The sequence below is a fragment of the Cibotium barometz genome, chromosome 11, assembly GCF_041138505.1.
Source record: "Cibotium barometz isolate CiBa-2024 chromosome 11, ASM4113850v1, whole genome shotgun sequence".
Taxonomy (NCBI): domain Eukaryota; kingdom Viridiplantae; phylum Streptophyta; class Polypodiopsida; order Cyatheales; family Cibotiaceae; genus Cibotium; species Cibotium barometz.
This window is the reverse complement of record NC_141056.1, coordinates 57,453,572-57,465,659: the sequence shown is the minus strand read 5'-3', so window position 1 is coordinate 57,465,659 and position 12,088 is coordinate 57,453,572. Positions and strand designations below refer to the sequence as shown.

Genomic DNA, 12,088 nt, shown 5'->3' with positions numbered 1-12,088 from the left:
TGCTGTGAGAACCAATGTGTGACCTGTGCATACCATGATCCTCTGTCTCCTGCCTCAGCCAACTGTCTAGATGCCTGAAAAGCTCTGTATGATAATCTGTCCTGTGGCATCTCTCTGAATCTGTCTAGCAGGCATATAGTCTGAAATATGGCCTCTACCATCATAGGAGGCGCAGCAAACTCTGCTCGGATAATGTCATGAGGTACTGACGGTTTGCTGCGTATCATGCGTGCCATCATGACGGCCTGTGGTCTCTCTATCTGTGTCCACCAATGGGTAGCAAGGCCTGGCGCCCATACTGCTGCTCCATACATCAATGCCGGTGCGACTAATGTGTCAAATAGCCACCCCTTCGTCCGGGGCTCCTGAAAATGCGCCTGGTGGCACTGTCTCTCTAGCATAGCCAATGCTGCATATCCCCGTGTCAATCTAGCTCTGGCTGCTGAACCCATGGTAAAGCGTGTGGCTGCTGCAGAGAAGGTAACCCCTAGGTACACGTATGATGTCACCACCTCCACCTGGCATCCTGCGAGAGTGAATGTCAGCTGACTCCTGCCCTGTCTCGATGTATGAAAGACCATAACCTTGGTTTTCCCAAGGTTCACAGTAAGACCCCTCTGTGTGCAGAAATCATCGAGTGCATGTAGATGCTGCTGTAGACCACCTGGGGACTCAGACACTAATACAATATCATCAGCATAGAGCATAATATGTACTGAGGTACCTGCTAAATCAACTCCATCTCCGCCTCCCCGTGTAATGAAGTCAGCCACCTCATCAATGTATAACCCAAATAGCGTGGGGGAAAGTGGGCATCCTTGCTTCACACCAATGGTGCTAGCAATAGTCTCGGACATACCTCCTGGACATCTGACTCGCCCAAAAACCTGCTCATATAATGCATAGATCCCCCATGTCATATCTGCTGGTATGCCAAGAGACTGCAGGCGCTGAAAGAGCCTCTCTCGTGGTACTGTGTCAAATGCCTTGCGGAAATCCACAAAGCAGCAATAGAGCTTTCTCTTCCTCACTCTGGCCTGATCAATCATACATCTCAAAGTGAATACATGGTCAGTGGTAGAGAAAGCTCTCCTGAAGCCTGCCTGCCCTGATGAGCGTAAACCTGCTCGCTCAGCAATTAAGCTAAGCTCTTGCTCCAGCACTGCACCATAGAGTTTGGCCAGCACGTGGCCAACCATAACCATCCTGTAGTTGCTCGGATCGAGCATATCCCCTGTTTTGTGAATCGGCACAATGGTGTGCATCGTCCACTCCGCAGGCAAACCCTCTGCTAGTGCCCTGTTAAACAGGTGTGCAAGAAAAGGAGCTAAAGAATCTACTGCATATATGAGATGCTCACCCTGCAGGCCCATATGGTCGGCAGCCCGTCCATGCTGTAGGCGGCGGATAGCTTCCTGTACCATCGAGTGGGTAAAGAAGCTAGCTGTGGTAGGTCGAGGCTCCAGTGGCTGAGGTATAGGTGGCTGCTGTGGGGCATGGTATAGACCCTCTGCATATGTGTGCCATGTCTGTGGGTCTGCAATAGGTGTCGGGGTCCGGGGCTCTCTGAAGTGCCGCCATGAGACAGGGCTATCTCTACTCATGAAGAAATGAAAGATCTCTAGCTCCTGTGTCTCTGCAAAGGCCCGCCTTTTGCGGCGAGTAAGTCTCCTCATCTCTCTCCTCGACTCTTGCTCTGTGATGGCTCCCAAGGCTCTCTGTATGCGGAGCCGTGAGTATAGGGCTCTGCACTCGTCATCATACCATCTGTTCTGGGGCATAGTCCCAGGTCTCGCAGGCTCTCCTGAGTGTACACGATGTGGGAAGCTCTGTAATGCAGCCGTGTGTAGGAGTGATGCCAGCTGGGCTGTAATGGTATCCATAGATGCCAGGGGATCCATGAGTAGGAGCCCATCCTCTACTCTGCCAGTGTATATGTCTGCCATGTCATGTGTGAAGTAGATGGTAGTGTGTGGCGTGGGTATGCGGGGGACTGGTGATACTGGTGATCCGGCTAGTGAAAATGCCAAGTATGTATGATCTGCCCCAATAAGACGAGGTGGAATGGAGAATGAGGTGACAAGCTGTGATGCCTCCAAAGACCCCATAATGTAGTCTACCACCGTGCCTCCGGTCCGTGTATGACCCCCATGTGGGAAGCATGTCAGCCCTCCTGATCCCGGCCACTGTAGCATCCCGTTATAAATAACGAGACGATGCCTGGCTACCAACTCTAGTAAGTGGTCCCCATAATGTCCTCTGTCTGGTCCAGTGTCCTCTGATGCCCGACTAGCCCCTATCTCCTCTGGATCCACAGGGTGGAGGATCTCCATGTCATCATAGTCATACACCTCACACTGTCTGCTCTGTGTGTGGGCATTGAAGTCGCCCGTAAGAAATACTTCCCCTAGTGTAGAATAATGCATAATGTCCTCTGACAGACAAGTGTATGGCGAGGCTCCTGTCTCCTCCTGTGGCATGTCCTCTGTAATGACATAGGATGATCCTGATGGAGAAAAGTAACATAGAGCTATGTATATAACCCTGTCCTGTGAGAGCTGTAAGCTGATCCACATGTATCTGGCCTCTGGATCCTGTGCTACCACTCTCAACCTTCCCTGTAGCTCCCGTCTGAATAGGACTGCTACTCCCCCCGACCCTCTCGAGGTACCCTGGCGTGTGGTCCTCCTGTATGCTGACTCCCACTGGAATCCCTCTACTCGAGGTGGCCTTCTCTCTGGGCTCTGATGTGTTTCTGTCAGAAGTATGATGTCTCTCCCCACCATAACATGCTCCAGTCGTCCAGGCTGCACCCATAGTGAACCATTACAGTTCCATACTGCTATGTGTATCTCTGTCAGTGGCCTGGTCTGTGTCCCATAGGCCCCAAACCGCTAATCCATGGGCCGGCCATCAATGATGACCCGACCATCTCGATAGAAGGCCTTCTTGCCTTCTCTCCTCGCGTGTAAGACTCGTGGCATGCAAGTTCTCCTATGCTCAAGCTGCATCCTCGTGAGATCATCATCCAAGAAAATGGGAGCTCTCTCTAAACCCCGTAGTATGACCCTCTTCCTCATGAAGGTGACCCTCTCCGTCTCTCCTGCAAACTGTAGGATGAGGGCTCGCTTGCGTGTTGAGTCTTTCCCGGCTCTCCATGCTTTGGTGAAGGGAAGAGGGTGCTCTTCCTTGTAGCCGAGCTTCATGCATAGAAGCTGTCCATCTTTCTCGGGAGTGGCGTCGGGTGTCTCGGCTATACCTGTGACTCGAATGTTGAGGCGGCGAGCATGCCTCATCTTCTCCTCAATGGTGGTGTGAATGATTTGGTTTTCTTCCCTTTGAGTCTCCTCCCTCACTTCTTTACGGATGTTCTTCTTCACCACCTCGACCCATCCTGACTGCTTGGCTTCGAGCTTTCCCTCCATGTCCTTTGTGATCTCCTTGGAGATCTCTTCTTTGATGGCCGTGAGAGTGTTGTCATTGATCTCCCCTTCTTCCTTCTCAGCATTCTTGATGGCTACCATTTCCACTTTCAATGCACTCACCTCCTCCTTGAGTGCCGTGTTCTCTTGTTCGAGGTTCGTGACCCGTGCTTTGAGAGCTATGATGTGCCTGTGTACTTTGTTTTCCACCTCATTGAGGTTGGAATCGGATGTCTTCTTGTTCTCCTTGATTAGTGCCTTCATTGCCATCTCGAGGGCCTCGAGTTTCTCTTGGAGACTCGGGGCCATTCCTCCAAATCACTCTGCAGTCCTTCCCACAGGCAGGGAGGAGAGAGAGAGAGAGAGAGAGAGTTATGTTGCTGCCTTGGGGGCCTGAGCAAGGGTAGGTGGGGAAAGCGGGGCGGACAGGCGAAATGGAATGCGGGCCAGACCTAAGGCGAACTGGCGGGCAGAGGCGAACTGGGCAGAGAGGGCAGAGAGGCGGAATGGCGAACTGGCGGGCAGAGAGGCGAAATGGAATGCGGGCCAGACCTAAGGCGAACTGGCGGGCAGAGAGGCCAAATGGAATGCGGGCCAGACCTAAGGCGAACTGGCGGGCAGAGGCGAACTGGGCAGAGAGGGCAAAGAGAGAGAGGCAAGGGCCAAGCCTCAAGGGCCAAGGCCCAACGCCCCAAGGCTCAAGCCTAAAGGCCAAGCCTCAAGGCAAGAGAGAGGCAAGGGCCAAGGGCCAAGGGCCAAGGCCCAAGCCTCAAAGGCTCAAGGCCTCGCCAAACGGCTAGAAACGGCCAAGGCAAACGACTAGAAACGGCCAAAAAAAACCAGTTTGACTGCGTGCAACGGCTCCCAGCCGTCCCCGTTCCTACTGCCGTCCCCTTCACCATCCCTTGTGAGGGACGCCTCCACGGGGACGTCCGACCGTCCCCTACCGTCCCCGTTGCTGAACCGTCCCGGCCCGGCGTCCCTCTGTTCCAACAGTCCGTCCCTTCCGTCCCATGTGACTATGAGAAAACCTAATCTAATTCCTATTCTAGGACCCAATCCCAAGGAAGGGACTGAATGCCAAAACAATGAGCAAGTTGCCTTAAATAGTCCTTGTTATCCTCTTTCATGCATTGGCCGATAGCCTTCCTGTGTCCTCCACAAGTTCTTCCCACACAAGCAGGACATGCTCCAAATGTGGCTCTAGTGACTAGTCTTGTCTTTTTATCTGTTGCCCCTCAAGGGTCATCTCTGGGATCAGCCTGCACATATCTTGCACATGACATCCCCCTCTGCTAAACTTGATGATGAGATTCCAAATTCTATTCTTGGATGACTGTCATCATCCCATTGTCCATCCCTGGAGTACCAAACATGTCATCCTTCCCTTCTTGGCAACCTTTTCATGCCCCATCTCCAAATCCACTCCAACTCTGATGAGGATCTATGCATCTGTTCCATCCTGCCTCCTATCCCTTCATGCCCTGTCCCTGAACACTTTCTCGAATCTCTGGTCTTCTTTTCTTGAGTCACTCTCACTCCACCCCTTGGAGGATCATCCTCCCTTGGAACCGTTGCTTGAAATCCTTTCCTGGTGTGCCCCAAGTGACCCGACTCATAGGACTACCATTCCCCTTGGGTCTTGTGGAACACCACTAACCAACCTCCTGGGAAACTTCTTCCTTTCCTTGGACTGTGCACCTTCATATGGGACTGAATCAGTGTTTAGCCTTGTTGAGCCTGATGCTCTGATACCAATGTTCCATGCGGAAGCTTTGGGAGTCTTCTTTCAGCCCTAAACACCATCTTGGAACATGCTAATGCAAAACGCATACAAAAGATAGAGAAGAGAGAGACAGAGAGCTGAGTATTCAATAAATTCATAATGTACAAAAAGGAAGTACAAGGTAGAAAACCTAATCTAATCCCTATTGTAGGACCCAATCCCAAGGAAGGGACCGAATGCAAAACAATGAGCAAGTTTGCCTTAAATAGGCCTTGGGAAGTCCTCATGGACTAGCCGACCTACTGTCGGCCAACTCTTGGACAAAATATTCCACAAACGCTGCAGCCGACAGCAGTTATCCTCTTTCATGCGCAGCCTTCCTATGTCCTCCACAAGTTCTTTCTTGCCATCACACAAACAGGACATGCTCCAAATCTGGTTCTAGTCTTGTCTTTTTATATGTTGCCCCTCAAGGGTCGGCTCTGGGATCAGTCTGCACATGACAATTGGCCACCTATTTTGCATGGTCATGGGTTTCCTCTCTTCTACTGGAAGCGAATCATCATCTTCTCCCGCACGCTTACGTCTCCATTGTTTTTGCTCATAGAAGGTGCTACACTCATCCGTTTGGAATTCCGAAGCCTTACCCGTGAAGATCAGCAAGTTGTGTGTGACCTTCTTCACCCCAACACACGCACAAACCTGCAGACCGATCTAACAAGGATGTATGGTTGCCACATCATTAAGCCGTACAGCAGTACGACCTGTCCGGACAGCCTATGTGGCTCCTCAGCGCTGGTCGGGCTGTTTTGACACTGGCCGCCAATCAACCCGGTGGTGAACATTGATTTTGGGGCACATTGATTTTGGGGCTGTTCCAGGCAGCCTACATGCCCGTTTGTGCTTGTGGGCAGCGCCCGAGTCTAGCTGGTTGCGCTCCAACATCAATAACAACTCTGTGCTGCCCGCGAGTGTCCACAAGGTTCCTGTTCTTGAGCTTTCTTTTCTCAGCCCTTTTTGTAGGAGCTAAGTTGAAGCAACATGGAGAACCTCCTACATTTATAAATAAGGCAAAGATATATAGGGTCCTCACCTTAAGACATTCCAATAATCACTACCTTGATCAATTATTTGAAAAGCAAAATTTATGTGTGAGAATCCTAAGAGTGGTTATATGTCGTGCAGGTGGGTGACACCGAGTTGGCGTCAAAGTTAGCGAGAGCACGGCTCCAGCAGCTTGGATTACATGAGAGTGGTACGAGCTCAAGAGCAACAACAAATCAATCTGCTAATGACTGTTCCACACCTACTTTGAAGGCAAGCAGTACTACATTTAGCCCCATCATACCAGCCGACCTTCTTCACAATGGTCTACAAGGCATTCAAAGTCTTGACATACCCTCTAGAGATGAAATCATGAACTGTGCTGGACTTTATGCAAACAGCTTACCAACAAAGCTTGGATAGCAATGTGAGACTTGGCATGCATGTGTCAGGGGCATGTCCAACATACCTTTCTGGCAGGTATACAGGTGTGGAGATGCTGGCATGGATGTGGGCACATGTATGCAGATGCCTTGATAAATTGCTCGTCATTTTGAAACTAACAAGTTGTAACAGCACATCAAAAACCACTCCTTTTCTACTTCTTAGACACATTCCTGTGAAAGCAATGGCCAGATAAATCATCACAAAAGAAGGTATACCTTACCCACATCTATTGTAACCATAGCGCAATTCACACTAGCAACACTTTACTCAATGAACTCACCATTTTCCAAGAATCTCTGTCATGAGATTACAATAAGCATGCCTGAGTTTTTTACAAGTGAAGACTAAAATTGAATTTGAATACTCTTCGCTTGGTTAATATATATATATGTATATGTACTATTTTATATATATATATATATATATATATATATATATATATATATATATATATATATATATGCGGAAAAAAAAGTCTGCATGCACACTAGACTGATTGTTGACGCCCCATATTCAAGGTTTTTGGAAATTACAGTCGCAAGTAAGAGTGCTCGTCAAAAAATCATATTAGAAACACAGACATACGAGTTGCTATAGGAGAGAGCTGGGGCGGAAGGTTTCAAGGTTGAGCAACCTTGAAATTGTGACGACACCCAAACTTTTTTGGCGATTGATTAATGGGGCGGACGGTTTCAAGGTTGAGCAACCTTGAAATTGTGACGAATATATACGCACCCCAAACTTTTTTGGCGATTGATTAATTAATTGATTCTTGCCAGCAGTGCCGTAGAGTGAAGTGTGTGTGTTTGGGGTAAGGTCTCGTGATCGAGTCTTACTTCCAGCTCTTATCCATAAGGACCATAAGGACACTGCTTGGTACAAATAAAAATCTGGCATTACAAAAAATTAATTGATTCTTTTTTTCCGAAGGTCTTCAAAGCTATCTCTAAGGTTTTCTTCAATTATTTTTCTACATCTTCGTAGATTTTATACTATAAGTGGAATCTTCCACTTATAGTATATTCTGACACGTTGGCCACCTGCTCATATTCCCAGCATCGAGTCCTTGTCTCTCTCTCCATCTCTCTACGTCTGCTCTCTCTATGTCTCCATCTCTCTCACGCGGAGAGTTCATTCCATCTCTCTCAGCGCCAAGCATCTGTAGACGTTGGGAACTAGTGTGCTGGATAGACGTTGGGTTAGTGCGTGAAGAACTAAGAGGTAATTATAGAGGGTTAATCAAGATTAGACTGAGATGGCGGATGCTGGTGATTGAGAGCTTGCGGGCAAAGCTATCATTCGGTCGTCGAGACGAGGAGGTGTGTAGGCGAAGGTGGGCAAGGAGGCATGTAGGCAGGCGGCGAGTCCGGTGAGAGGCAACGAGAGACGGGAGGGGCGTGGGCGAGAGGTGGGACGGGTGTAGGCGAGTGGCGAGTCCAACGAGAGGGAGTGGGTAAGGTTGATGCTTTATTAATTAATGCCCGCGAATAGCAGGCATTAATTAATACACCATCAATAAATCAAGTGAATATACACCATCAATAAATCTTTTTTTAGTTTGTGTTAACCAAGAGTTGAAAGGTTTTGTAAATGTGTAAATAGCATTAGTGTTATCTTCTTAAAAAAGCATGTTATCAATTTGGAAATAGCATTATCGATTGTTATCTTCACAACACTTCTTCTCTCTCTCCCGTTAGAAAATCACAGTAGGGGTGACGTAGAGCTTGTATCATTGCATGGTAAGGAGTAGTGGAAACGTGGCCAGCTTCACTCGTGTAGGGTTAAATGGGGTGCGTGGGTGACATATGTCGCGCATGCAGGCTTGCTGTAGCTAGGCATGGGATTAGATTGGATACAAGACGTTGGGGGGTCAGGGGAACAAGGTGCCCAAAGCTGGGGCAACTGGGTGCAGATGATAGTGAAGAAATGAAGCGGTCTCACGATGAAGAAGACGAGACTCAAGAGAAGAAAAGGCTTCATCCAGATTGGGTAGCAAGCAAACTACGCCCGAGTATCTCTTCTGTGCACTTGATGTACCAAGGTCTCTACTAACTTGGTAAGGAAGCATGTGAATCTATTCTCGTTCTGTAGCGTTATACTATTCTGCTCTGGTAGACCCCCTCTAAAGCTGAACTAGGCAAATGGCTTCAAGAAGAAGTTTTGCATGAAAAGGTGGTGCTCCAAACCTTTTATCTTGGGAGAGGGTTTTTTAATATCCTTTTCTCTAAAAGGCAAGCTTTCTCTGACTTGTTCTCCAAAGCTCCTCTATTTATGGGCCCTAAATTTGTGCATGATGTACCATTTGATCCACTCTTTGATGTGAACAAAAGCCTGAAAGATGCATGTCATGTTAGTATACACTCAATGCCCGCCTCTCACCATTCATGTATCTCACTTTGATGTATAATGCACATGGTGCATTATGAGGAATAGCCATGGTACATATGTCTTTAGTGGGAGCCCCGGCTTAGACGCCGATGGGGTCATTATTGTGACCATTGATGATGGTTAGGAGATGGTCAGAGGTACGAGCGTTAGCTGGGATCCAGGGACCATGGCATCTTCTTTTCCTTTAGTACCACAGGTCTTACATGGCATCATGATGCTCCTCATTGGTTGAAATCACCTTACATATTGGGGTGATTCTATTATGTGCACTCATCTATATCCCAGGGGGGCTAGCAGCCCCCCTGGCAGGGGTTCGAGAGGCGGGAGCCCCCTAGGCGACGGTATGAGGAATATTCCCTTCGATACTAGGTCCATCATTAGTGGGCGGTGGTCGGTGGGCCGCGTTCTTGATACACGGGTGGTGACCGTGTCTATGCAGTGTAATCGCCCTCGTTGTATTCGTGTCTACCACATCAGCTAACAGTACTATATATGGACATGGTTGCCATGAGCTAAGGTATTCAATGCTTGTGAGTATCCAATGAGCTAAGGTATTCAATGCTTGTGAGTATCCACCCCCTTCTACACCTCGTGCATACTCCATCCAGAGTCTGTCTAGATCGTCATCTAAGCTCTACTTGAGAGCGCACGGGTGGACAGCACCATCACTTGTACCTCTTTGGTATAATCAGAATTTTAAATTCTTTCCATTGTGTATCTATATGCATTGTCTATTGTGCTTTGTCTTGCTATCTCTTTCCGCTGTGCCATATTCTTATATGGTATCAGAGCTTAGGTGCTCTTAGCAGGAATAATGCATAAAGTTTAGTCTTTCTTTGCATAGAATCCTGGGAGTGATTGCTTCTACCTCAGCTGCACCAGTCTTGCACATTCGTCCACCTGCCTTCACGGAAGGCAAGCTTGATGGGACGAGCTATACTATTTGGAAATTCAAAATTAATGCCATTCTAGACTCTTATGAGCTCCTAGAAACTATTCTGGGAATGGATGCAGAACCAGTGGGAAGTCTCAACCCCAACAACCCTACAAACATGCTTTTGCCAGATGCTACACTTCTTCGAGCATGGAGAAGGTGCAATGCTGACGCACTTTGTGCCATCGTCACCAGAGTAAGTGATTCTGTTCTCACTCTGATTCAACATACTACCAAGGCTACAGAGACTTGGATCATACTAAGAAATCAGTTTGAGACTTGCAGATCAGACTAGGATTTTGAACCTGGAGAATCAGCTTGCTACTGAAAAGTTTGCTGAAGGAGAAGCTGCTGAAGCATTTATCTCGTGGATCAAAAATCTGCGAGATCAAATGGCTACTGTAGGGCACACTAGTGAGGAGTTGGCCCGGAGGTGTACCGAATTCTTCCACAGAAGTATGACAGCTTGGCTACATCACTAAACACTCAGGTTAGAGTACCATCTTTATCATTTGAAGAATTTAGCGCTATGCTACTTGAGGAGGAGATGCGGCTTAAGACCAAAGATGGTAGTGATGCTGCATTTTCGGCCAATGCTAAAGGCAAAGACACGACATCATCTGATATGAGAAGAAGAAGCCAAAGAAGAAGAAGTTTCAAGGGAGTTGTTATTACTGTGTGACAAGAAGGGTCACACTGTCAAAGACTATAGAAAGAAGCAGGCTGACGAGAAGAACGGCACCTTGAAGTCTTCATGGAAGGGAAAGGAGTCAGTCAACAATGTCGAGACCGAGCTTGAACTTTGGGTTGCCATTGAAGAGTATGTTCATCTACTCAGGCTCCAGTTGATGATTCATGGATTTTGGATAGTGGAGCATCCCGACACATGACCAGTAAGAAGGCCTAGTATAGTTCCTGGAAGCCTCTACAGGAACCCATCAGTGTTGTTGTTTGGAATAATGCTAAATGTCCAACCGAAGGGTCTGGAGAACCACATCTTTTGTGGCAGCTATAGGTGAAGAGAAGAAGCTGTCAAATGTGCTCTATATACCCCAATTAAAGAGAAATCTACTATCAATTGCTGCGATGACGGATCGTGGGCTTGAAGTACGCTTCAAGAAAATTGAAGCAGAAATTCTAGATGTTATTAGCAAGGTAGTCAGCGCAAAGGAGTAAGGCGTAACAATCTCTACGAACTAAGTGCCCTTACAGTGTCTGCAGCAGCAAATAAGAGCACAAGTAAGCTTTGGCACGAGCGATTTGGTCACATTGGATTTACCGTGCTAAAGGAGATGTAGAAAAAGGGTATGGTAGCTAATTTGCCTGCATTTTCAGAATTGCAGGAACCATGTGAAGCTTGTATTATGGGCAAGCAACAACGCAAGGCATTTCCACAGGAAAGCAGCAATCGGGTAAAGATTCCTCTAGAGCTGATACATGTTGATCTTTGTGGGGGTAAAATGTCTACTACTGCATTAGGGGAATCTTCTTACTTTATGCTGTTAGTCGACGATTACAGTAGGAAGATGTGGGTTTATTTCCTTCGGGATAAGGCTGAAGCTTTTAGCAAGTTTATACAGTGACATAAGCTTGTGGAAAATGAGACAGGAAAGAAGGTGAAGAAGTTTCATACAGATCGAGAAGGAGAATTCCTTTCAACGGAATTTGACAGCTACTGCAAGGAGAATGGCATCAAGCGCCAACTAACCACTGCTCACACACCTCAACAAACTAGTGTTGTAAAACGCCGCAATCAAACTGTCATGGAGATGGCTCGATGCATGTTGAAGGCAAAGGGTTTGCCCAATACATTTTGGGCTGAAGCAGTCAACACAGCAGTGTATGTCCTCAATCGGAGCTACACAAAGGTGCTCAAGGATGTTACACCTCAAGAGGCCTACTCTGGTAAGAAACCTTCAGTTTCTCATTTCAAAACATTTGGCTATGAATGTTATGTGTATATTCCAGATGCATCCAGGACCAAGCTAGATGCCAAAAGCAAGAAGTGTATCTTTCTTGGATATAGTCAAGAGTTGAAGGCATATCGACTCTATGATATAGAGGCAAAGAAGATTGTGGCCAGCCGAGATGTGGTATTTGCAGAACAGCCACACTCAGTGGAGGAAG

General features: G+C 47.6%; 1 protein-coding gene and 1 long non-coding RNA gene across 2 annotated transcripts in view; one reads left to right on the top strand and one right to left on the bottom strand.

The window, feature by feature from the left end:
* Nucleotides 1–6,663, top strand: part of LOC147634377 (uncharacterized) — a 58,236-nt gene extending 51,573 nt beyond the window's left edge. Inside the window, exon 10 of the mRNA XM_086805517.1 lies at nt 6,334–6,663. Coding sequence (XP_086661643.1) covers nt 6,334–6,615 — 282 coding nt within the window. The 3' untranslated portion in view covers nt 6,616–6,663. The remainder of the gene's footprint in view (nt 1–6,333) is intronic.
* LOC147634376 (uncharacterized) overlaps nt 1–7,040 on the bottom strand; it is a 57,947-nt gene extending 50,907 nt beyond the window's left edge. The window contains exons 1-2 of the long non-coding RNA XR_015267008.1: nt 6,920–7,040; nt 6,662–6,809 (exon numbers count right to left, since the gene is read on the bottom strand). This is a non-coding gene — a long non-coding RNA (uncharacterized LOC147634376). The remainder of the gene's footprint in view (nt 1–6,661; nt 6,810–6,919) is intronic.
* Nucleotides 7,041–12,088: the final 5,048 nt, after the last annotated feature.